Source organism: Cariama cristata, unplaced genomic scaffold (genome assembly GCF_000690535.1).
Source record: "Cariama cristata isolate BGI_N322 unplaced genomic scaffold, ASM69053v1 scaffold15836, whole genome shotgun sequence".
NCBI classification, from domain to species: Eukaryota; Metazoa; Chordata; class Aves; order Cariamiformes; family Cariamidae; genus Cariama; species Cariama cristata.
The window spans coordinates 12041-37823 of NW_009622823.1; the positions used below are offsets into that span (position 1 = coordinate 12041).

Genomic DNA, 25783 nt, shown 5'->3' on the forward strand with positions numbered 1-25783 from the left:
TGTTCAGGTGTGGTGAAGGTGCACAGCTGTACTGTGAATTTGGTTGGACTATCTGTATACTTGGGACTTCGAGTAATTGGAGCTATCACCTATGATATTATCAGAGAGCCTCTATACTCTGAGGTTTCTTGATTCCTTTTTTTTTTCCCCTCAATGCTACAAACAACAGGATGCATCTCCTTTTCTAAAAGCCTCTTTCTCCCCTTGGTGGGAAGAGATGTGGGCATTGGAGACTGGAGGGAGGAAGGAGGATGCTTTGGCCCTGACATGGCATTCGTCCTCTCTGCAAAGCTACGGGCAGGTTTAGGAAGCAGAAGTGCATCTGCAAGTTTCCATGCTTGTGTTGTGGCTGGTACCAGTCAAGCTGAGCATGAATTGGAGGAGCAGGAATTCTGCAAATACTGTGTGCTCCTGACTTTCCTCGCCTTTGTACTCATGCTGGTTTTGTCTTGCAGGCTAAGAACAAGGAAACTGGTGCTTTGGCAGCTGCCAAAGTCATTGAAACAAAGAGTGAAGATGAACTGGAGGATTACATGGTGGAGATTGAAATACTGGCGACCTGCGATCACCGGCACATCGTCAAGCTGCTGGGAGCATTTTATTGGGATGGCAAACTCTGGGTAAGAGGCTGTTGCTGCGTGACCTGTACAGCTGCGCGTTTCTCACTCTGCAGAGAGGAAATAGCTAATTTATGGTGAAGCAAAATCTCTGGAGTGGCTTGAAGCATCAGTGTGAGTTAAAAATTACTCGGAAGCTGTGCTCTACTAGCTGTGTAATCAGTGCCCGAATTTTCCCCTTTTTCTTTGAGCAAACTGTCTTCTAACTAAAGCTGCTTATAAATAGCCCAGGGAAGATCAAGAGATCTTCACAGTGAAGTGAAAATTGGAGTTGGATTTTTTTTTTCCCCACCTTTTGGAGTTTGTAAAGGTAGAAAATGCAGCACCGATAAGGGCATCTGTTCTCCACTCAGTCCCTCTTTTGAAAGATCAGATGGAAGGATAACCCTGGGTTTTTTGTTTGGTTGGTTTTTTTCATTTGTGCCTTATTTCTGGCTTGGCATCTGTAATGCAGAAGCAACTGATAGCAAGAGCTCCGTTTCCCATGGCTGTGGAGGAACACAGATGCAATCCAGTGGGTTAGTGTAGGGGCTGGTTGTGCTGCAGCTGGAACAGCAGGTTCTTGCATCTCTTTCCCCTAACCCAGCAGGTGTGTGTATGTATATATATATATTTTTTTTTTTTTCTTTTTTCCCTGCCTGCTGTTTTCTTTGAGTCCCTGGCAGCCGAGGCAGGTGAGTGTGAAAGGCACCTTGGGAAAGGTGCGGGGGGTTGGAGAGGCTGCAGGCATGGACCCTTCTATACTTGTCCTGTGTTAGACATGAATGACTGTGTGCATGCAGCTGTGCCTGTGTCAGGGTAGTGGCAATCAGGTGAATATGAGGATTTTCAAAGCTATCTTCTTGGCCAGTTCGTCTGCTCCTTCTTGTAACTACTGGCAGGTCAGGAGAGTGTCAAAGGGGGCGTTCAGCAGCTCTGTTACTTTTTCCTTCCTCTTTTTAATGCTTCGGATATGTTTGTGGCCTCCCAGGGTAATCTTACTGCAGTTCAAAAAAGAGGTCTCGCCTCTTGAGATTTGCTCTTGTGTGAGCTGAGCTGTCGGAGCCGTCGGTCCCTGCTTGTTGTGCCGAGGGAGTCGAGGCCTGAGCACGGGCTGAGCCGCAGGGCTGTCACTGGTGTAATGCAATCCATGTTTAGTTCATCCCTCCGTTAAGCAATGCGCGAGAGGTGCTGGTTTATTCCGCAATGTGTGCTTATTCAGCAAGCACCTTTTGCAATGTCAGCATGTGTCGGTGTCCCTTCTTATTTAACAATCCATCAATAAAGCCCCCTCTTCTCTGTGACACCCCTCAGAGGGCTGTGGTACCCAGCGCTGAGCGCTTCCTTCTGTGCATCTTCTTGCTTCGAGGGAGCTGGGCTGCAAGTTGTCCAGAGACTTGGTATTTGGATGGCTGCTAATTGTGATGCTGAGCCCTGGGTATGTTGAAGAACAAAGTACTTACGTACCCTTCTAAGGAAATGAAAGGCAAACATCTCTCCTAGGAGAGAACTCGGGATTTGGACAGATTGCAACTACAGCAAAACTACTGTCAGCGAAGTTAAAAGGGCAAACGTACACCGAGCTTGGCTGAGAGATGGAGCTGGTTTGTATTCCACCCTATTCTGCTGTTTTTACCTCCCTGCTCTGTGCCTGATCTGCCTGAATGTTGGCCTGTTTCATTCTCGTTCAAATGTCAGCCCCCTCCTTTCCCCTTCCACCTCCTCCCCACAATAGGAAGTTTTGCCTTCCTTCCTGTAGAGAAAATGGATTACAGAGCTCCTTGGCTCTGCTTTTGTCTAAGAAGTGCTTTGTAATGTCATATGCTTGCGGACCTACTAAAATTAAACAGCCTCTTTGAAGCTACTGGAACAAGAGCCTCCTGTACGAGGCTCTCCCATGAGGGCAGATGTTACAGCCCCATCCATTGTTTTGGGAGGAGGATCGTTCTCTTTTTTAATTATTTGAGTGGCATTTGCATTTCATTGCTCAAGCTGTTCTTATTAATGGTCTAGTGTTTTACTGACTGTGAGGGAAGTAAATAAGCCAAGCTGTTATAATTCTGGAAGACTTCTAGTCGCTACCAGGTATTCCTTAAAGTCGAAGGCTTCCGCTTCTTGGTCACCTGCACTACTGGGAAAATTTGCATCCAAATACAAACACTGGCTTTCACTGTCTTGTTCATATCCCATCCCCATTTCTGTCTGTGTGGCTGTTTTAGCCAGCATTTTCCTGGACCATTTGCATGATGGGTGCATGGACTCTGCTGTGCTTTTGGCTTCAAGTGGCTCAGGCTTTGGGTAAAACTGATGCGGGTGTGTGTCCAGTCGGTGATCCGCTGTGGTTTCCTTGTCCTTGCAGCCTGGCCTGGAAAGACAATGTTCAAAGTGAGAAAGGGGCAGGAGTGGGAGCACGCAGACAGGCTGGCAAGGGGTCCAGACATGCCCGACCTCCTGGATGGCAGGAGCTCTTTGGCTCCGAATAATTTACGGCTCAGTCTGTGCCACAAGCAGTCTCAGCTGACGGCGCTGAGAGGGGCTCAGTGCTGAGAAGGGCTCTTGCTAAATCAGTCTGACTGTTCTCTGACTCTTGAACTAACAAGGAAAATATGTGAAGAAACCTGGCCTTTGGTGGTGGCTGCTGCTGTAGAAGCTTCCTTGTCCCCCTGAGCTGCGTGAAGTCCCTGTTGCTCCTCTCTGCAAGGGTTTGGCTTTGCACTTCAGTAACCAGAAGGTGACATTCAATATTTATGGAGCAAAAAACCTTTCTGTGCAAAGGGAAGTGGTTTTTCCTAGAGCAGCTGCTTTGAAATCCATAGCACTGAGATGAAAGCATAAACCAGCAAATTCCTCTTGCTTTTATACCTGATTGGCATCAATTTGAAGGAGGAGAACCCCAGTTCTCATGCAGGACAGAGCAGAAGAACCACTGCAAGCCACAGGCAAGGTCTTGGAGGACCCCAGTGAGTCCCCAGGAACATAACTGGTGAGAAGATAGCACCCAGCATGAACTTCCTTGGCATATAAAAGCACTGCAGAGATGCTGTGCCCTCACCAGCAGTTGCTATCTCATTCCATTCCCTCTCCATCTTCTTTTCTTTGCTCGTGGCAGAGGCCAAGCAGTCTTGTGCCAGTTGAAAACAGCCCAGGGAGGTTTGCAAAACTGCAGTGGTGGGAGCTTTCATGATTTTATTTTATTTTTATTATAAGCCCTGCGGCATTTGATGTTCTTTTGCATAAATCTCAGCTGTTAGAAATGGGGGCACCAAATGAAAGCTGAGAATCTCATGCTATTAAAAAAAAAGTCTGGTTTGAGTCCTTGTGGCTGGGCCACATTTTAAAGTCTTTTTTTCCTGAAGTGCAATGTAGGACTTGGAAACACAAAGGCAAATCGCGCTCACCCAATATACATACAACTTTAAACATGGACTTTTTAAAGCTATTTTGTGACTAAGGTATGGGGTTTGAATGCTCAGAATCAGTGGTGCTGAATTCGTGCTGATAATTATTAGTATGTGGGAATGAAAAACAACTGACCTTGTGTGTTGTGTCCCTCTTGAAGGCTATGTGGTTTGGGTTTTTTTGTGTGTTTTTCGTTTTTTTCCCCCCTCCTTCCAAAACAATGCAAAGACTGAAGGCTCAAAGGAAGGGAGGAACTTTTGATCTCCTGCCTCTGAATATCTCTGCTGCTTCTGAGTGCCTCCCCTTGCAGACAGAGGAGTGATAAGATGACCGGGGAGGGAGGAGAGTCTCATTTGGAGCGATGAACTCCAACGTTCCTGTGGGAGATCTCTGCTCCCGGGGGACGGTAAGCATCTCCGCCGGACAACCCGACACGCTGCGGCAGCTGATCCGCAGAGTCAGGCAGGAAACCTGGGATCCCTCCTGCAGGAGCCTGTCGAGACACTCCAGCATCGAGTCTGCGGGGTTCTCTGGAAATTAGTTGAAATTTGGCCCTAGTTATTTAACCGCAGGACTCCGCTAATGGTGGTACAACTTTTCTAGCAAAGCACTGGGGAATTCTCTTTCCCCTCCTTCCTTTTCTATAAACCACAGTTGCTATAGCGAATGACTTTTGAATAAACAGACGTTTCCTGGAGATCAAAGTAAAAATCACTATACCGTGTAGGTAACCCTGCCTTGCTGGAGCATTTTGGGGATGGTTAATTTAATCAGCTTAGAGTTTCTTCTCACCGGCCTGCTGTGGGTATGTAACTCGTATGGCTTGCAGACAGACACCAGCTTTGTAGCTAGTCTTTGTACTTCCCTTAAAAAAACGTTTTGCATTTTCTGTGGGCAGGCCCTGACCTGTTTAGCCAGGGACTTTTTGGATTGCTACCCCTTTGATATGGATGTTGACTGGAGATTTGGGCATTCTTGAAAATCCTGTATCATAAAGAAATGTTCATTATCCTGTGCACTAAACTGCTGGGCTATGTAAAGCATCTACAGCTTTTAATTCTGTTAAGTTGGAAATATCTTTTCTTTAAAACAAATAAAAAAGAAAGCTGATAACAGTATCGGATTCCCTAGGGTTGTCCCTAGTTGCAGGGTGAGCAGCCTGAGCTGTGGCTGGGTGCCCGCAGGGGACCCCTTCACATGGATGCTGTACCAGGCCAGGGCTCTCCGGTCTTCTCGCTCATCTGTCCCCAAGGAATCTGAGGGCTATTCATGTCCCTTTAAAATTTAACTTGGCAGGAGACTTGCAGTCTAAACTGGCCCTTCCTGCTTGGCCTCGTGCTCTTGAAGCTTTGTACCAAACTTCCCCCCAAAGTGCTTGAACAGTTGTTTGCAGCTCTCAAGGGTCGAACTGTGCATACTGCTTCAGCATAGCAGAGGAGAGACCCAGATAAACAAACTCTGAACTTTGTTAAACAGCTAGCCGATGTCCTGGAAAAACAACCCTTTCCTTTCTCTTCCTCCTTTCCCCAACTGTGGAAACTTAAATCCGTGCCAGATTTGGCTGCACCCTGAGACCCCCCCGAGAGCACATACTGCAGTGTTGCTGGCAGGGCCGTGCTGTGGTACCCATGACCTGTTGTGGGATAAGCCCCACTGGGCAAACTGGCATGGGGGTGGCATTTGCTGGACTGGTTTCTAAATTCCTACCAGTTCAGAATTTGGGCAGAACTGCAAAACCAACTCCAGTAACTTCTGCAGGATGGGTAGGCGAGGAGCAGATGTGGGCAGACCTCAGGACAGGGCATCGCTGTGCCCCTGGAGACTGGGAATGCGGCAGGGGTATCACTGTGTCCCTTCCCTGTCCTTAGAGTCAGCTGGATACACATCATCTTGGCCGGGGCTGGAAAGTGGAAAAAGCGATGTAGCCCAGTGGTTTTTCTGACACTTCCCTGGGTTTCCAGGATCAAGCAGTTTGCTCGTCAGCGTAGCATAATTGACCTGAGTGGGGGATCACTCCTGCTCCAACCTTGGGACCACCACTGCAGAGCGAGTGTCCGGGTGGCATCCTCCCTCCTGTCCCTGCCACCCACTGTCTACCTGCGAAGCAGTAAGGCTTCTCTCTGCCTTGCCCTTACGCAGGTTGATTACTGCCTTTCCCAAAGACGTGGAGGTCTGTTGTCTTCTGCCCGCCTCTCTGCTGTAAAGCTGGGCAGTGGGTTGCGTGAGACCAACGTATTTGCTCTGTTTTGTGAATGTGAGCTTTAGCATTCAGACTCCTGGCAAGTCACTGGAAATCCTATTCTGGATAAAACTGAGGCTTTCCCTGAAAGCAAGGATGGAAACGGAGCGATTTTGATCAACCCCCAAGAACAACTTATGCAGCAGGCAAATTACCGTAGCCCAGCCAAGTTCAAGAGCGCTTTTACGGGTAGCAACATGACAATGCAAACTAGAAGAGAAGCCTTTGTCTACCGTCCTTTATACAGGATAATGTTACAAGAAAAGGTTATTGAAGCAATAATAATGCCTTGTGATTACATACCCTTGTCATCTATACACCATGGAATGCTTTTAAAAAAGAGACCTGATGTTATTATCCCAGTTATTAGAAGGGGGAGTGGTCGCACAGACAAGAATTTGCCTAAAGTTTACCCAACAGGTAAAGGGTACTTGGGAATAAGTCTTATGTGCTGAATCCTAGTCCAGGGTTATAACCATAAGGCCGTAGTTCTGTGAAAAGAAAGCAGCAGACAAGAAGCCTATAGGCAAATTAGTTTTCAGAGCACCTTAAAACTTTGTTTAGAAATGAATCACAATAAGCCACGTTCCCACTTGGCTGGCTTACCAAGGGACCAATGTTTGCATGTAAATGAATATTTATGAACTACCTGTGTATAGGAGACAGTGCCTTGAAACCCAGCTTCAGCCTATGCCCTGGAATGAGCAATAGATTGCAGGTTTAGACGTCTTTATTTTATTTTGGATATAGCCTGAAAGTTGTCATTTGGGAGGGAGGGATGGCCTTTTGCAGACCTTATGGCTTGGCGCGGTTTCCGTTGACTTCAAAGCCCTCACTGAAACAGTTAAATAGCAATATTCTCGTCTTTTGTGTGATGGATCCAGGCACCTTGTGTTGTGAATTTGGGGATGTTCAGAACAAATAATTGTTTCTAGGGAGATGCCAGGCAGGAGTGGAAAACTTGTAAAGTCCCTTGCCACCCCTTCAACCAGTCGTCCTCCTGGCCAGGCGAGGCTTTGAGGCTGCGTTGGAACTGCTGGCTGTTAATAAAAGACATCAGGAAACTTGTCCTGGGTCAAAATTCAGCTCTCACAGTGAGCTCTGCCCTGCTGAAATGCATCATCTATTTTAGATGCTGGCACAAACTTAGGGCACTTGAGGTTGGTGAATCTTCCCACTGAAGAAGCAAATTGTTCCTTTTAGCTATTTGTATTTGAAAGGATTTTCTGCATTTTGCTGCCTATCCAGTAAGAAATGCTCTTGCTGAACTGAGTGGCCTCTAAATGCTGATTAACTTGGTGAGAGAAGGGCGATCCTGGTCACAGCCCTCCAAGCAGCAAAGGCTTTGCCCTGTGCCCGGGCAGAGAGCCATCGCCTGGGTGTTTTTCTGGTTTCTATAGCAAACGAGCGCTGGCCTTCCTCCCGCCATCCCTGCTCCACAGAGCATGATGCTGGGAGCCCTGAGTGCTTGGAGCTGTTGTGCTCTGGTCCCTGAAGGGACAGCTTGTGAAAGAGCCTGTGGATGTTGGACTTAACCCTTCCTGCAGCACTCGACATCCCAGGTACCACTGCCTGGTTGCGGCCGTGCTGACCCTCTCTGCTCTGCTTCTCATAGCTGTTTGCGTTCACTGACCATGGGCATTCTCGGATACTCATCCCTCTGGGAATACTGGTTAGCAAGTCGGGATGGTGAATTCAAAGGGGTCAGATATAAGCCCTTGTCGAAAGGAACTAAATGCCCTGTGTGATCCTAGCAAGGGGAAGGATGCTTTTTGCAATGTCAAGACCATTTGATTAAACTAAAAGGAGTTTTGATTTGTTCTGCCAAAATTTCAGTAGGAATGAGAATAATTCTGCCAACCTGTGTGTGAGGAGCAGTTCAAGGAAATATTTTGTCATCTGAGAACGATTTAGATGTGGAGAACTCACCCCCAGTCTCCCTGTGATCAGCAGGGAGCTCTGCATTTTGAGAGGAGTATGCAGCGTTATCTGATTGTGTTCTTCATAAAACCTTCCTGCTCTGAAACTCCGTAAGCCTTGGGTTTCCTCATTTGCTGCCCTGCATCTTCTTTCCCCCACTTGTTATAGGGACAGACCCCCTTTTTTTTTTTATTTCAAATATTTTTCTCTGTAGGTTATTTTGCTCAGAAAAAGAGGGAGAAAAGGTTTATTATATTTAAGGTCTCTGAATAGTGTCCTTGTCTGTAAGGGAAAATTGGCAAGCTTGGAGCACTCTCTTACAGAGAGCTAATTATTTTGCTTCCACCTACAGCATACTTGCTATGTCAGACAAGCTGTTGACATTTGTGCTCTGCTGTGCTAGCAAAGAGGCTTCTGGTGGCTTCTGTATTGTTTTATGGCCTCTGAACGTGTGCTGAGGGCTGGCTGCAGCTGGAGGGGAGGGCAGAGCTGGTGGCTTTTGCAGGTTCTTGGCTGTTCATCCCCTCTTGCGTTGGTGGCACACTGGCCCCGGGGGGCTCTAGAAATGAGGTTGGGAAGGACAGTGTGTGTCCTTGGTGCGTAGCAGGCTGCTGTAGTGTCTTACCCTCTCTTTAGCCCTCAGCAGATAGCCAGAGCAGGTCAACCTTGCTTTGAATCAGTCCATCAGGCTTATAAGCAATGCTGGCGTAATCTGCTCCCTGTTTTCTTCCAGCCCTTTGGAATATGCTGGGTGAAAAGCGTTGGGTGGAGGGGAAAGTGCCAAGTTAAGTGGGCGTAAGAATGCAATCCACCTCCTCCCTCTGCTCCACAGTGTAAACTTAATCCTTGGACTTCAGTCGGAGCAGGGCAGGCTAGCCGAGATAACGGGGAGACTTGACACACTTGCAAACAAAACTTCACTGGTAGGCATGGCCCTTGACTTTAAAAGAGGAGAGAGTAGATCTGACCAAATGGTATTTAAAAACCAAGGCGGTGCTCCCCAAAACCAGCCCCTGTGGTCCTGCATGCCCCTGTGCTATGTATGGAAGAGGGGAGCTGGTCCAGCATTGCTCATCTTGCCTCTTGCAGCCAGCAGGACAGCATAGCTTCGCTGTTAACCGGCAGAACTTGGGTTCACATGTCAAACAGATGGAGTAAAGGATGTGCCCCTTGACCGTAACTAAATGTGGTTTCTGTGCCTAAATATATCGCTGTGCTCTTTCTACCAGCGAGGAACGGCTCTGTCCTTTGGGGTTTGTGTTGCTCAGAAGCTGAAGCCCCTTTCTCCGTCCTGGGAGGCAGAAATGTGTCCAAAGTTTTTGCTGGAGCCCTGAAGATGGGCTCAGCCCATCAGCCTGGGGGACGTGATGGGCTTGAGGGACAGGGGATGGAGCCAAGTGGGGTGGCTCTTCACCCCGTGCTTGAGTGTTTGAAGGCATTGGGTACAGGTGGAAGCCCCAACAGATAAGTAGGGCTGGATACAAGCTGTTTGTGGGGAGACTGCTTGGCCTTCCTACGTGTCTGGGCCATAGCCAGGCTGCAGAGACAGTGCTGGCATCTCAGGATACATGCGGAGGTTCCCATCCACCTCCCAGGTGGCCGCTCTGTATGTGGGACAGGGCTTTGCCTGTGTACCTCTGGCACAAAGTGGTCTCAGGAAGGAGCATAAGGTCTGGATTCATCATTTACCTGGTGGCTTTTGGGCAAATGGCCGTCTATGTTCTTTGTGCTACACTTTGTATTTGCTGCAGCCAGTGTTGCTGGACCAGGGGCGTCCCCTCCACGCATTTTGTGCTGATCTCGGCCTCTGTTCCAGATGCTCCTGACCTTGTCTGAGTCCCCTCAGTGCTACAGTAACATGCAGGGTTTGAGAGCAGAGCTAGCTGTTGCTTCTGTCCTTTATCTTCCATGGCATGTGTATTATGGGGCTGAGCAGTAGAGTGGGATGGCCACCAGCAAGCTGCTGGGTGACTTTAATACTGAGGAACTGGATGGGAAAGTTGGCGCTCAGTAGCTGATGAACAACTGCTGCGGGTAACAGGGCAGGAAACTTTCTGCTCTCCTAGAACCAAGGCTGAGGGCTGTAGGAAGATGCTTTCCTGGATTTGCTCTGTCTCCTCTGCCTCTGAGTTGAGACCAAAAGCCCTAGAGACTGTCTGGGCTCTTTGCTTCCCACCGTTCCTGCAGGGCTCGGGAAGGAGCCTGTCTCTCCCACGGTGCACAATCCAAATGCTGGGAGGAGACACCTGCCTTGTCGTGACTCCTCCATACCCTGTCGCATATGGGGAGGTCTAGACAGTTTCCTCCCATCTCTCCTGCCTTCCTCTGGCCGCTTGCGATGCCAGGGGACTCATCCTGCACTACGGGTGCAACTGTGCCGGTGTGGGCTGTGTGACCGGCCTCGGGGAACCCCAGTTCTGCCCTGGGCTCAGTGTGCTGACGGGAGACTCTGTCCCCCACCGAAGCCAGGAGATGTTTTGGGTGGGTTGGTGTGGCACACACAGGGGTGCGGTTCCCAAGGTGGGCTTCTCCCGTGCTGTCAGGGAGGGGGGTGCGAGGTCTCACATGCTGCCGGGACGCCTGCCTCTGTGTTTGCTCTGCAGGGGTAGAGGAGGGGGAGGAAGGCACCGCAGGCTGTGACTCGCTTTCTGACAACGGAAGGGTGGCTCTGGGTTTTGTGGCCAAAGCCTTCACCCTTGGTGGCCATGATGGGAGCTTGGCGAGCTGCCCCCATGGGGCTGGGGGCTCTCTGGGAGGGTCTGACATGTCCATGTCCCGCTGGAGGGGCAGCAGTGGGGGCTGGCAGGGAGAGGGGAAGGGCTCTGCAGCTGCAAGGGCAGTGGCTGTTACACAATGTGGCTGTCTGTTGAAATTCAGGCGGTGGTACATGCCTTGTGGTTATCACCCGAGGTGATGCTGCCTCCGTTGCCTTCTTGCCTCCGAGCCACCAGTTTCGCTGTGGTGGGAGGAGGATCCAGACTTCCCCCTTTGGGCAATGCCCTTACAGTAAAGCAGGGCCTGCTTCCTTGCTGTAGCCTGAAAAGCAGCTTTGTAAAATTCACTGTAAGGGGGTTTCTTTCCCCCTTCCCTCCTGCACCTTAGCACAAGTGGGGTCCTCTCGCTCCCCTGCACTGGGGTTTGTCGTGGGGCTGAGCAAGCTGGTGCCTTTTATGTGAGGTGGCTTCAGAAGGTGGCGTCCATCGCCTGGATGCGCTGGGAGGAAGGATGGGCTTTGGCTTGCAGCATCAGACTCAGCCGATCGGCCCAGCAGGCAGGGTGACTGCAGTGGCAGCGAGGGGGATGCCACACAGTGCCCGGGGGTGTCGGGGTGTTGTAGGTGGGAGTCCCTGTTAACTGTTCTGCACTGTACTCCCCACCCACCCTTCACATGAGGTAGCTCATCTCTTTTTTTATCCAGCAGCAGGACATCCCAGAGGCAGCCAGGGTGCCCAGCTCACTCGGGCTCTTAGGCTCTTTTTTTTTTTTTTTCCTCCTCTCCCCCTTTGTTGCATTTTTGCTGAATGTGAAGGATTTCTGCCCCTCACCCAGCTGCGCTGCCTCTGAATGACAAAAGCAGTTGCTGTTTGCTGCATTTCTGATTTTTCCGGTAAGTGGGTGGGCAATGCCCGGAAAGCCCTGCTCTCCCCACTGCGGTACCCACACAGGCACGTCTTCCCCCGGTGCCTTCCTCCTGCCTCTCCCTCCCAGGTCTGTGCACGGTGGCAGCCCAGGGATCTGCCATCCTCCTCCTGTTGCACTCCCCCTGCAATAGCAGCTCCACATGGCGAAGGACTGAAACCTCTGATGGTGAGCGTGGCGGAGGCCGGCTGTAGCACACCCTGCTCCTTCTCCATGCCCTGCTCAAACTCGGAGAACACCGAGATGGAAGCAACCACTGCTAAACCTCCGGGAGCTTTTTGCCCACTCCGCATCCTGGAGGGGGGGCAGGTGGAACGAGTGCGAAGGCCGGCAAGGAGGCAACCTGGAGAGCGTTCCCCTTCACCTGCTCGGTCTATAACTGGAGCACAATTTACTTTACCACATGTACTTTTCTTGTCTCCCCAGTCCCTCTGTGGCACTACAAGGCAGGAGAGCAGGCAGCTGTGCCGGAGGGTGCTTTCTTCTGTGGTGACAAAGTCTCCTCTTAAGTTGCCCCATGAACGTGGCAGAGCCACGAGGTTGCTCATGGGCGATGGAGGCTGCCGCAGCAGCAGGATGCTGTGGGTTACCTTCTCCCCAGAGGCGGGCAACTGCTTAAACAAACAAAATGAAACCCGCTGCTGCAGATTAGGAGAGGAAATTGCTGAAGTACTTCAGTTTTGAAGCAGTTTCTGGGCCAGGCAGGGTGGATCTGGGTGCAGAGGCAACCTTCTGTGCCCGCTGGCGCTGATGCTCAGGGCTCAGTGGGAAGGGAGGTGGCTGGGTGGCTATAGTGCTTAGGGTGGCGTGCACCCACGCAGTAATGGCCTTTGGAGCACCACTGTGACTCTAAAGCAACTAGGTTATTCAATGTGCAATTGCAAAAGCAGCAAAGTGACAGGAAAAGCCTGCAGGCGCCTGCCACCTCCAGTGACTTGGGAGCAAACCTGGGATGCCAGCCAAGGGCTCCTCCATCCTAAGGGGACCTGGTGGCCTCCCTGCGCAGCCCACTGTGCTCCTCGGACATGCCTGCCGACACCAAGGTGAGCTGTCCCCAACTTTCCCAGCCCCTCCTTCCTTTCTGACTGAAGGGGCAATTCTCCAGCCCTGCTGCAGAGGCAACAGTTCGTGGGTCTCTGCCCCCTGACATGCCAATGGGATGAGTAAGAGCTGGGCTGAGGGTGTGTCCTCCTCTTAATTGGGCTTCAATTGCAAACCCAGTTCAGGGACATCAGCTGTTCCACCCTTGGCAACTGCGCAGTGTTTGGTAAAAATAACTTTTCAAGATAAGCTTTTTTTTTTTAATTCCTTTTTTTTTTTTTAATGTTGTAGAAAGTTCCAGGAGTTCAAACACACTCAAGAGGCAGGACCAGTCCTGCCCAGGGTGGGAGGAATGAGCAGGCTCTTGGTCCTACCTGGGAGGACTTTGGTACCTGGGAGGAGATGCTGCTTCTGGTTTGTCAGACCCAGAAACTGCGCTGGGCTCTAATCTATCCTAGGTTTGTTTTCTGGGCTGCTGTCCCTCTGGCCCTGGCCTGATGTAGTGTGCCAGAGGGATTCTCTGAAGACCTGCATCTTTAGTAACGCTTAGTTTAAGCCATAGCTGTTTCATACATATGTATGTGTACTTATTCTCCTGGTCAAACCCAGGCTTACTGGACCCTGTTTCCTTTCCTCCCAGGCAGTCACTTATTACTTGAGCATCCCAGAAAAGGGCCCCAGCCCCCTCTGTGTGCCCTGCTCCCACTCGGGCTACAAAATGCTTCCAGGTCCTGCTGTGCCTAAAGGCAGGATTAGGATGAGCCATGGGAAGAATCAAGGTCACTAGCAAAGCCCTTTAACTTGAGTGGACTTCTGCTTTCAAATTTTAGTTTAATTTTACCCATGCAAAAGTTTCTTGAAAGGGAAAGATTGTGTGGCTTCTGCATACAGACCTCTTCATTCATGCCGTTTCACTAAACATATAGGAGAAAAGGGACTTTTAAGAAAAATATCAGTGCTCAAATTGTAGTATGAAAGTTTTGAGACTTAGCGAGAGAGGGTCCCTTTGTCTGTAAACCAACTGCCCAAATCTGTTCCTCTGCATGCAGCTTGTGCATCGCCGTTGAGCTGTGAATGAGCCCAGCGCGGTGGCTGGGTTTCTTGGCCGTGGTGTCGAAGCTGAGATCGTGGGGCTCTGGCTGTGCTGGAAAGGAGCTGTCAGTTGATTATGTTGCTCAGATAAGTCAGTGATGGGAGCTAGCAGTGAATTTTGCGTGTTCCTGTGAGGTGTAGTTGCAACTGCCTGCGGATTGAAAACTAAAATGCCAATAGTGCCTAATCCCTGGGATTTATAACAGCTTTGAGGTGGCAGCAGGAGGGAGAGCTAACATTGCTGCTGTATCTCCCCCACCGGCAGCCCAGCACGGCAGAGGGGCTGGGCAGCCTTTGGCGAGGAAGTCCCTGGATTTCTTGTGCGGAGGAAATTGTTATAAAGAGGATGTTTGCTCCAGCCCCGCTCCAGGCCACTTGCTGCAGACCCGCTCAGGCCCCCCTCACCTGGACGCCGAGTGGAAGGAGGAGGTGTGGGTGCTCCCCCAGCTCTAACTGGTGTGAAGGAGCCGCTTTCAGGATGTCAGCACTGGGGCAGAGACCTCCACAGGTCTCATATCTTTGGTTCACAAGACCACAGGAGTTTGGTTTTTTTTTGGGGACCGGCTGTGTGAAACCAGTTTCACGGTGTTGCTGTGGCTCAGCAGTGAAGCCCTGTGCTGGGTCCCAGGTCTTGCAGGTCGCAGGGGCATTGCTGGGGGTGGCCGAGCACAGCGCAGGCAGCAGCCCGGTGCGGCGTTGAGAGCCGAAGTGCAGGACTGAGGTTGGCATTGTCACTAGAGCGGTTACCGCTCCAGATGCGGCTTGCGGGACACCTCAGTAAAGGAGTACTCAGCCCATGTATCGAAGCACATGGAAACAGTCCTAAGCAAAGAATTAAACTCTTTGCAGCTCTTGGGTAAATCACCAGCCTCCTGGCTGCAGAGATGCAGCAGGCTCTTGTCAACAGCTCTCTTCTAGGATCCTCCCAACTTGTTCCTCATCAAGGCCGGAGTGGCAGGCTGCATCCCCAGGGTGTCAGCGACCTCCCAACCGTCCCCTCCCCACTGCACATCTGAGGAGGGTGCCTGCACCCCCTCCGCGAGGTTCCTGCATCCCCCAGGCTCGCACACCAGGCCTACCTTCCTACCTGCTTCAACGGTAAAATGTTTTTCAGGCTGGCCTTGCTCCTGGAAAGAAGTGTGCGTGGTGTATGAGCTATGGGATTGCCAGTTGCATTTTAAATCACGTTTTCTGGGCTGAAATGAGCCTATTAGGTTTCTGGATGTTCAGACAATCTGGCCACGCCCGTAATTATTCTTTGGCATCTCTGCCTTTGTTAAAAATGCATATTTTTAAGTTTTCTGTATTTCCAGTATTCCCACTGGCTGGCTTGCAGCCTGCTGTGCCTGCATAAACATACACAGTCATGCTGGTTCAGATGGACTGATTTCCCTAATTTTCTTATTGCTAGTCTGCAAACCTGAATAAAACTTTGTGAGATTAAATGCATCCCACACACATCCAGAGTAGGATGCATTGCCTTTTGGCCCTTCCCCATTTAAAACCTCCATGTGTCTGACCAGAGCACATTGGCTGTGCCAGCTGTGCCCCTGGTAGGAAACCTCAGCACGGCATCTGCCCAGGGGGGGACTGCATTGGGCTCCTGGGGGCTCTGCTGACTGGGGCAGCTGTGGCTGTCACCCAGCTGGCTGCCTTCTGTGTGTCTCACCCCTCAAACTTAAAATGACGTTTCTCAATCTGGAGGCTGTGTGAGATACCAGGGGACTTCGTTTAGTTGGGACATACAAAGAAGCAGAAGCTGTCAAGCTGCTTGCTGAGCGTTAGCAATGAAAGCACCCAAGTCACCTGAATGGCAAAGGCCGTGTTAGCAGTTGATTTGGTCTGGGTTGTTTGAAAGTTTGGGACTGTTTAAATTCAAGAGCTGAGCCTGGTAGCACAGACAAGCTTCTCATCAGGTCTTCTCTACTGATTGAATGTAAGGGAGGCTGTTGCCTGAACCCGGAGACCACCCTCTTTGGGCAGGTGAGTTCCTGAGGTGCCTGGATGGGTAGGAGAAGGAAAAGATTGCTCATGTGAAACAAATGAAACCTTGGACTATGATTCAGTGATGAGACAGGATCGTTTGTAAGGGCAGGTTTTCTGCCAGCCAGAGCAGTGCAAAGCTGTGATACTCAGACGTATGTGGGATCGGGTCTGCGCTGTCTTTCTGCAACCACTGCAAACCCTGCGCCATGGGCTTGGGGAATGCAGCCAGCGGCCACTCACTCTTGGCTGGTCTGGGCTAGTGGCAGGTTGGATGGTCTGGCAGAGGGCAGGTCCCACAGGCGGGGTCGTGGTATCGCTGCGTGGAGGTACCGTCACCAGGCTGGCTGTGCCAGCAGAACCCCACACATCCCCTCAGCCTCCCAGAGTGATGAAAAGCCCCGTGCGCTCCCAGCTGGCAGGTTGGCATTGGTGTGGGTCTTGTTTGGGGTTTGCTTCTGGCACTTTGGGCTCTGAGGAGTCCAAGAAGGGCTGGTGTCCGCTGGTGGTGTTAGTCTGCTCTGATGAACATGATGAGGAACGGTATGAAAATAATTGGTTGAAATGAGCCTCCTAGAGCTGTATTGGGGTGATGATGGGGCACAGGGGTGCAGTTGGGGATCTCTGTGCCTGGGCAGACCACGGCAGGAGGCAATTCTTGCCTTTCCATTTGCTAGTGAAGCTGCTGATGCTCTGGTTCAAGGTATAAACTCAGGCAAGAAAAAACATGCTGACATAGCCCATTTGTGCAGGGGCTCTGCTGGCTTCCTCCCTGCCAGGCTCCTGCTCAGCTCCGAGTCAGCACAGGTTTGTTCTCCTGAATTGAGAATGGTTCAAATGTCTTCCCAATTGCTTGTATCCATCTGCCTGCTTCAAATGCTTCCCCAGCCCTGGCCTCTGGTTATTCTTCTCCGTTTTTTCCAACGGTGCCTGTGTCTCACTGCTCAACCTGCCCGGGTTTCTTTTCTCAGCATTGTCTCCCTTCCAACTCTTGGACCTGGGCCAATTCTTGCAGAGCAATTCAAGGTTTGCTGCGTCCCAGCACCTGATCCCGCTCTCCCTTCTCCAAAACAAAGCAGCTATGTCTTCCACCATGGTCCAGGTCGATAACAGCATTTGCTTTTCCCGTCTGTAGGAACTGTGGGACATAAGGGTGGGATGTGGCTTGCCTGGAGATGCAGGATTAGACCATGGGAAAGAGGGAGCTTGAATCTTCCCCCCTGAGCTCCTGGTCAAGTGCTTAGAGCTGTGCTGAATAACATGACCTTTGCTTGAAGGGCTTAGAGAGCTGCACTGGTAAACACCGCCTTCAGTCCTTGTCCTCAAAATAAAATCTGGCATTTCACCTCTCCGGTATGTTGCCCTGTGTCACCTCGACAAGGAGAAGAGCTTGTTGGGGAGGTGAAGCATCTCTTCTCCCACGTAACCCCTGGCTGCTTGAAATTTTAATGTTTACCAGCCTTGTCTGCCCTGAAGACAAGCAGGACTGGCACCGAGCCTCATGCTGGGAATGGCTCTGGCTGAGTTTGTGCAGAGGTGAGGGGGAAGAGGACCTGCATCCCTCAGGTGCTGGGGAAGGGCCCACCCAGTGGGTGCCCCCCACTCTGTGGGGGGACAGCAGGAGCCAGGCAGGCAGATGTTGGGGACTGGCAGAATTCTGTGCATGTCCCTGGGAGAGAAACGGCATCAATCTAGTGAATGTCCTTGACCTCTTTATTGACAGTTTCCCCTCAAATTGCTCAAAATCAAGAGAGCAATGAACTACTGAGCAATGGGGAGGGGGAGGGTGGAGTGAAATAAAGACCCGATAGCCCTCCCCATCTCGCATCTGCCAAAGAAAATCCTGCCTGATTTCTCCCAGCCACGTCAGCTCCCAGCTATGACAGCCATCTCATCCTGTTGGCAAAGCTGCTCTCTGGAGCAGCCCTCGCTCCGGAATGCAATGGGAAGAAGCGTAAACAGAGAGGAAGCCGGAGCTGAAGCTGGCTGCTCGGGTGGGTGTCCAGGTGTGGCTGCTGGGGGTGTTGCAGCAATGGGACGGTCCCTCTGAGATGTGGGCTGCTGTGGGCGATGTGCAGGATCTGGCCCCAGGGCTTGGCTGATCCTTGGTGCTGGGGATGCCTGGAGGATGTGTCCTGGGGAGTGCCGAAGCCTCTGCATCCCTATGTGGGGAAAAGGGGCGGCTTTGCCATGTGGGGAAGGAAAACCCAACACTTCTGTCTCCTCTTTCCTACCTGGTGGGATTTGCTCAGTGAGATGCAGACCTGACTTTAATTCCTCTCTCTTTGTTTCCCCAGATCATGATTGAGTTCTGCCCAGGCGGGGCGGTGGATGCCACCATGCTGGGTGAGTGCGGCGCAGGGTGCTGAGCTCTTCCTTGTTCTCAGGGTGATGCCCACAAGGTGTTTGTAGCCTTCTGGCACGCTTTCAGGGGCACCCTTTGGACAGATGGCAGACATGGGTGCCCCAGCTTCTCCAGCTACTGTTTCTCTCCCATGAGTTTGCCTATTTTCATACCTGGAGCAGAAGGTGTGGCAGCCCTGGGGGGTTTCCTGAGCTACTTTGATGTCCTTTTGTGATTTAAATGCTGCCGGCATCAGCAGATCACAAAGCGTGGGGAGAAGGGAGAGTCTGGCTGAAGGGGAAAGATGACTTTAAATATTTATTAAATATTTGTCTGCTGGAGGCACTGCGTGCTTGGGATTCTGTTCCCACAGCTTTCCGGGAAGGGCAGCAGGGCTAAGATGTTTGATCCGGGCACCTGTTGTGATGAATCTCCCAGGATCTTCTTGCTGACTTCTCTGTATGGTGAAGCAGCAGAGCATCCGAATAAACTGCAGTTTGCAGCAATTCCAGGAATCTTCCCATTTTTAACTTCTCCCTTCCCCATAGAGCCACTGGGACTTGGGAGTGTGTGGGTGTTCCCCAAAACAGCCCTGGCTGTTGCCACAGCCCCTCTGTGCCAGGGCTGTACAGACCCTGGGGGGGGTGACATCCCTTCTGCATGGCGAACGTGATGCTCTGACATTCTCTTGTCTGGCTCCCCTGGGACAGAGCCGTGTCTCCCCAGGGGTTACTCCCTTTCCGCTCTGATATTTCCAAAGGCCTAGCTTTCTTTTTATTTCCAGGAAAAGTATGGACTCAAATTTGTCATCTTTGATTCAACCCCTAAAACTTGTGCCTCCTTTAGGGAACTTCTTTAAAGCAGGTCCAAATCACTGCATGAAAGCATACCTTTTCTGAAGGGCTGGAGGAGATGATGCCTTTCCCCTAGAAGACCTCAACAGGGGTGCCCTGTCTCTTGGGACATGAAAATCCCCCTGAGGATTTGTGGGGCTGTGTCGATGGCAGTCGGTCTCTGGAGGACCTGGGAAGGGGGAACATAGAAAACCATGAGCAAGTGGCCTGGCTGTAGTGCTGTCGCCCCCAGAATGAGGGGCAGGAGGAGCTGCGAGTTGGAGCTCAGGAATGCTCCCTGATATTAGTAAATTCAGAGTTGCCGAATGCTGCATGTTCCACCTCCCCATCCCCACCAGCAACTGGCATTTGCCTTTGAAATCTTTTGTACAAAACCTGTGGGCTGCTGCACCTTCACTTTTGCCAGATGCTTCAGGGAGAGTAAAAATCATCAGCTTCCACCAGAGCAAAGGAGATCTTGGTGAGGAAGAGGAGGAACAAAGAGGCTGGGGGATGCTGGGTCAGCCAGTGGTTAAGATCCTCACTCTTGAACGAGCATCTGTCCCAGTTGCTGGGGTCCATCCGTCAGCCCCCATCCCGGCCGTGCAGTTTGGGCGATTGGCGTTGTCGAAGGCTTGGTGTGCTCTGCTGCATGCTCAGCTCTGCTGGAGGAGGGATCTGCACTGTGAGGGCTTGCGGAGGGAGGGAAGCTCGGACGATGCCAACCATCTGGAAGTTTGATGGTTTGCAGAACTGTTGCCTTTGAAAGCGGTCTCAGATGGTGAAGGTGGCTGAGCAGAGCTCAGCAGGGAGGTCACGCCAGTGGTCGCGTGTCCCCACAAACTTCAGAAATAGGGATGGACAGCAGGGTATGAACTGGTGTGCTGGTACCTGGTGCTACCTGAAAAAACAGCTCAGAGCAGTGGGTAGGGATAATGCTGGTGAAGATTTTATTGCTTGTTGCTTCGGGAAGTGGCGTGTCCCTGATGGATGTACAAGGAGGTGGGCTGCGTCTCTGCGGCAGGGGTAGCTCCCTCAGGGACAAGAGCACGGCTGCATGCAGACCTGCCGAGTGTTCACGCCCGTGTTTGACCCTGCTGCCGCCTGCAGCCAAGTTCAGCTCTCTCCTCTCTGCAGCATCACCCCCACGCTGGGTGAGACTCAGCTTACCTGCAGGGACCCATTTCCCAAAGCGGCAGGGAACTTGCAGTTCAGACCCTGTCGCAGGCATGCCTGGCTTCCCCTCCTCGTCCCCCTCATACGCTATTCCTGGGCCAGATGCCTCAGCCTTGCATCCCCGGGAGGGAACTGTAAACCAGCAGCTCCAAGCAGGCAGGCATTGCACTATAAGTGCTGGCTTAGGGAATAAATTACCCTAACAAGCTGATTTGCATTGGTCTCCTGCTGCTTTGACACGTGGACAGTGGTTTTCAAATGGTCTGCTGGGTAGCCCATGCCTTCCTGCTGCTCAGGTGGAGCATCGCTTGAATCCCTGTCCTGTTTAACGGCTTTCTCCCTCCCTGCAGAGCTGGACCGCGGCCTGACCGAACCTCAGATTCAAGTGATTTGCCGCCAGATGTTGGAAGCTCTCCATTACCTCCACAGCAAAAAGATCATCCACCGTGACCTAAAGGCAGGCAACGTGCTCCTTACCCAGGATGGAGACATCAAGCTGGGTGAGCTGCCCGGCACAGGAGCGTGGCAGGCTCTTGCTCAGCCAAGCTCGTTGGGAGAGTGGCCGTGGGCGATGGTGATGCTTTGTGACCATCCTATGCTAAAGACAGCCACGTGTTGCTGGGAGCTGGACTGTACTGTTTGGCTGTGCCAAAGCAGGGCAGGGATTGAGGGATGCTCTCTGCCTTCTGCCCTGTCTATGGGACATCAGCTGCTTGTCTGCTGGCTGCTGAGCTCAGGCAGGAGAAGGTGGGGGAAAATTTTGTATGGTTTAGTGGGAGGCCAAATCTGCCATCGAGCTGTGTGCTGTGCTTTGCCCCCAGCTGGGCACCAAGACTCTCCAAGCCACAGCCATGCCCAGGCCTTTGATGGACTTTCCTTTTGTGAATTTGTTTAATCTCTCTTTGAACTTGATTTTTATGCTTTTTGGCCTGCTGAGCATCCTGTGCAGGGTGCCAGTTGGCAGGGCTGGGAGCTGGAAGAATTTGTCTTAGCTCTAGAGCAGGTCTGGTGGTGACAGGACGAGTTTTGCCAAAGGGTTGCTTTGCCAACTCGCTATCAGCTTGAGTTAAATTGGCATCCAGCTACCTGCTGGGAGATGAGAAGGTAGCTTTGTCTGTAGGGACTGGTCAGAAAGGTGCAGATCTCCTTCTGTACTCTGACAAGGGGTGCCAGCAGCCATGGGTTGTTCTTGGGATGTGTCTGTGAGTGCTGATGAAGATCAGCCAGCCTGGGAAGATGGAAACCTTCTCATGACCATGGGTTGCGCTCCACTGTAAAAACACTCCGCTGGCTGGACCAAGGCAGACCCGCAGTCAGGGACACCCTGAGCCCAGGGTGCAGATGGATAACAACTCCTCCAAAGGTCGTTAGGGCCATCTCAGAGAGCAAATGGACCTGGAGTGGGCTCAGTAGCCTCTGCAGGTCTTACCAATTTGATTTGGGTTGGGTTGGCTTCAGCACTTCTCTATAAAGGGACAAAATCAGGGAAAGGCATCACACAGTGGCTGCTGTACATGGGGCTGAAGGGAAGAGAAAGAATCTAACAGCACTTTGGTTCTTCTGGTGTAAAATAAGACTCTTTACTATGAAATAGCAGTCCTGAAAGTGATCTGCCACGGAGCTGCTTTTGTTTGTTTGTGGAAAAGATCTCGACTTCCCTCTGGATGTGTGGGATTTGGGTTACAGTAGGGGTGGCTTGTTATGCCCATCTTATAGTACATGGGAGGGGAAGGTCCCTGGTGGTTCTGTACCCAAAAGCAAATTTAATTTCTGATGCTCAGTTTAGAGGAAACAGCACGCTGTATCATGTTCTTGCCTTAAATGTGTGTTTGCTTTTAAATCTGCATTTCAGCCAAGTGTGCTAATTCAGAAGGATCTTTAAGTTTTCCTACGGCATCTAACATTACTGCTCTTTGCAGCTGACTTTGGAGTGTCTGCCAAGAACATGAAAACCTTGCAGAAGCGAGACTCCTTCATTGGGACTCCTTACTGGTGAGTGACCTGCTTGCTGAGAAATCCCATGTTTATAAGGAGCTTTACTTTTCTGAAGATCAGACTCACTCAGAAGCAGGGAGCTGATGGCCTTTGGGATGTGTTGGACCATAGTGCCTTACTGAGCATGGGTGGGAGGGTTTTAACAAGGAGTCTTGGCCATTGTCCACATGTGCATGGGTTTCCCTCACCTGAAGGGAGCTGTGAGCACCCTCCATGGTGCAGGAGCGTTGCCTTGTGCCAGTGTGCCCAGAGCCAGCCGAGGGGCCACCATGCTCCAGGCTTGGAGGAGCGAGGGACACACGTGTGCTCGTGTGTGTGCGCTCCCCACTCCCCGCAGCCTGGCGGTGGTGTGGGCTTTGAAGCAACTCCAAGCACATGGGAACAACTCCTTGCTCCAGAAATGCAATCTCTAAATCACCCGACTTGCTGAAGGAATGGAATCGGCGAGGATTAATTTATTGTCTGAAGCAACATCCTTGCCAGATGTCAATGGCCTGGGGGTTTCCATGGGCTGCCTGGGCTGTTGCAGCTGGTCTGCAGAAGAGGGAGGGGGTTGGACCCCTTAGAAAAGACGCTGCTTCTTCTGAAACCCAGAGCTAGGAGGAAAGGCTGTTTTTTATTGCAGAGTTGTGGATTATTTAAAGCATTTAATTGCTGCTGCAAGGCTCACATTGTGTGGCTGTGGTGTCATCCCTCCCCATCCCTGCTCCTTGCTCTGCACCTTGCAGGATGGCCCCGGAGGTGGTGATGTGCGAGACGATGAAGGACACTCCGTACGACTACAAGGCGGACATCTGGTCCCTGGGAATCACGCTGATCGAAATGGCCCAGATCGAGCCGCCCCATCATGAACTTAACCCCATGAGAGTCCTGCTGAAGATTGCCAAATCTGACCCTCCCACACTCAGCTGCCCTTCCAAATGGTGAGGTGTTTTGAGCAGCAGAGTACGCATTTCCCAACTTATACGGTATTTCAAGAGCAGAAAAAATAGTCTTTTCTAGCAGTATTGTTTAATTTGAGAACCCAGTGTAGGATTCTAGCAGTATCCTAGGTCCAGCTGTGTGCTAGGGGCCTGGAGAGCACTGCTGGCCAAAGGCAGGCTGCTCACCGCTGCCTGTGCCGTGGCCGTGCTGACGGTGTGCAGGCAGCACGGGGGGAGCTGCTGCCCCCCCTCAGCACAGCTGAAGCCAGGGTGATCCCTTGGCTGTTTTCAAAACATCCTGGTTTTGTATAAAAGGCAAATTTTCCTCTAAACCTAGAGATGGCCAAGAGCTCCAGAATTTCTTTCCTGGAGTCTGGGAAGCCTCTTCTGCATTTAAAAAGATCCAATCAGTTAGGTGTTTTTTTTTTTAATTATGATAAAACCTGCTGCATGGTAGCTAGCAGTAAATTACTGGGGGAGCACTGGAGTCACAAGCATTATAGTGGTTCAGGTAGCAGGCAGGAGCCTGCTGCTAAAATCCAGCAGGCAGGGTGGGAGTGCTTCTTCTGGAGCAGCTCAGAAGCCAGAAGTGGATCAGGGACATGCTCTGTATCTGAGCTACGCTTTGCAGGCTGAGGGTGCCCTCCTATGGGGTTCCTGGTCCTTCACAGCCGTCCTTTCACACTGCGGCTTTGGGGATGGGTCCTGGAGCATCCTTGTCCACAAGCAGCTCCACCCATGGGCTCCCTTTGGAGGATAACTTCTGGTGTCCTCTCCTATCTCTCTACCTTGGCCTTGGGGCACAGTGGCTGGCACTCAGTCCCACCATGTGTTGCCATCACAGGCAAGGCAAAATCTAGTCCCTCACTTGGCGACATTGCTGATTTTCTTACAAGTAATCAGAATAACTCAGCACAGGGCTTCCTATGGTAGGAGTGAAACAGTGATTATGGCCAGCTGCAAACTGGGACAGAACCTGCAAAGGGATTGAACAGATGCCTGTGGCATTTGAGACCTTTTTCATCTTCTGAACTTCTCACCAATGACTGTGTTTTAAGGTCCCTGGAGTTCAGAGACTTCCTGAAGACGGCGCTGGACAAGAACCCGGAGACCCGGCCCAGTGCTGCCCAGCTGCTGGAGGTAGGGACCAGCACCAGCCCCTGGGCTGGGTCTGTGGCTGGGGTCTGTGTCCGCCTGGGTCTGAGAGTGTCCGAACCACCTGCATCTGTATAGCCTGATTCTTCTTAAGGAGGGTAACAAAAAGAAAGGTGTTTATGGGTCCTAGACTCGTTTCAGATTATTTTTGTCTTATTTAGAAAGTTCGTAGTACTTCTCAGGCACTAAAATGCTCCAAAAAGGAACAGCAATGTTTTTCCCTTTGGAGCAAACTGCAGAGCCCCTATGGACACCAGCTGGAATAGAAAATGGCACCCGTTGCTTAAAAAAGCCCATGTGGCAGCCAGCATGGATTATACCTGATTATCCCAGATTTAAATTCAACTCCTTTCCTTTCCTCCTGTCCCCTTCCAAAATAATAGCAAAAACCTGGAAGACTCTTTTCCCCACTGACTGCAGATGCTCTTGCTCTGCAGCAGAATCACAGATTTGGTTTGGTTGGAAGAGACCTCTGGGATCATTGAGTCCAACCTTTGCCCTAACACCATCATGTCAGCTAGACCATGGCACCAAGTGCCACATCCAGTCTTTTCTTAAACACTTCCAGGGATGGCGACTCCACCACCTCCCTGGGCAGCCCATTCCAATGCCAGCGCTGGCACACTGGCTGCATGTTTCCCATCCCGCATCGGAGTGAGTGGGAAGAAGCATGCCATGGCCTCTGCAAACCAGAGGGACTCCCCAGCCTTTCACTGAAGCTCAACACAAACATCCCATTGAGTGCACTGAGCGGTTTGAGCCCGATTTCAATTAAACCTTCCCCCATGCTCTGTTTACACCCAGGGATCCTGCAAACTGGCTCTTGCCCTGCTCCTGGTGGCACTCTGTGGGCTCGGATCTGCACCCCGGAGCTCAGCCTGCCTGCAGTGAGGGGGGATGTCTCATCTGCAGTGGCAGCCCCTTGTTTAAATGTAGCTGGTGCGTTTGTTTGGGGGACGTTGACATAAAGCAGCTTTGCAGAGCACCACACTTTGAGTATCTGTGTGCAGAGCTGGTGCTTAACTTCGGCATTGCGTTCTCTCGTGTTCTCCCTCATACGCACAGCGTCTATCTGGAAATTCATCTGGGAGGGTTAAGCCTGATGATATCGGAAAGAACCATGTCCTTGGGTCTTTGTGGTTGTTTTAAAGCAAGAAGTGATCCTTGCCACCACCGTCCCTGTGTGCTTGCTCGGCTGTAAGCTCATGAGGTCTGTTTTCCGACCACCTCACACATGTGCATTGTGCTTGGCTCTTCAGCATCCCTTCGTCAGCAAGGTGACCAGCAACCGAGCCCTGCGCGAGCTGGTGGCCGAGGCCAAGGCTGAGGTGATGGAAGAGATCGAGGACAGTCGGGACGAAGTGGAAGAAGATGACTCGTCGGAGTCTGCCTCGGTGAGTGTTCCCACCCCTGTGTTAGCAAATTTGCCAGTGCGGCTATGGTGGAGG

The 25783-nt window shown here is 51.4% G+C and overlaps 1 protein-coding gene across 1 annotated transcript in view; it reads left to right on the forward strand.

Annotated features, from left to right (window-relative positions):
• Nucleotides 1-217: 217 nt before the first annotated feature.
• STK10 (serine/threonine kinase 10) overlaps nucleotides 218-25783 on the forward strand; it is a 36186-nt gene continuing 10620 nt past the window's right edge. The window contains 8 exon segments of the mRNA XM_009702504.1: nucleotides 218-316; nucleotides 462-620; nucleotides 18207-18255; nucleotides 20613-20762; nucleotides 22182-22254; nucleotides 22986-23180; nucleotides 24239-24320; nucleotides 25595-25729. Of these exon segments, the coding sequence (XP_009700806.1) occupies nucleotides 218-316; nucleotides 462-620; nucleotides 18207-18255; nucleotides 20613-20762; nucleotides 22182-22254; nucleotides 22986-23180; nucleotides 24239-24320; nucleotides 25595-25729 (942 nt within the window).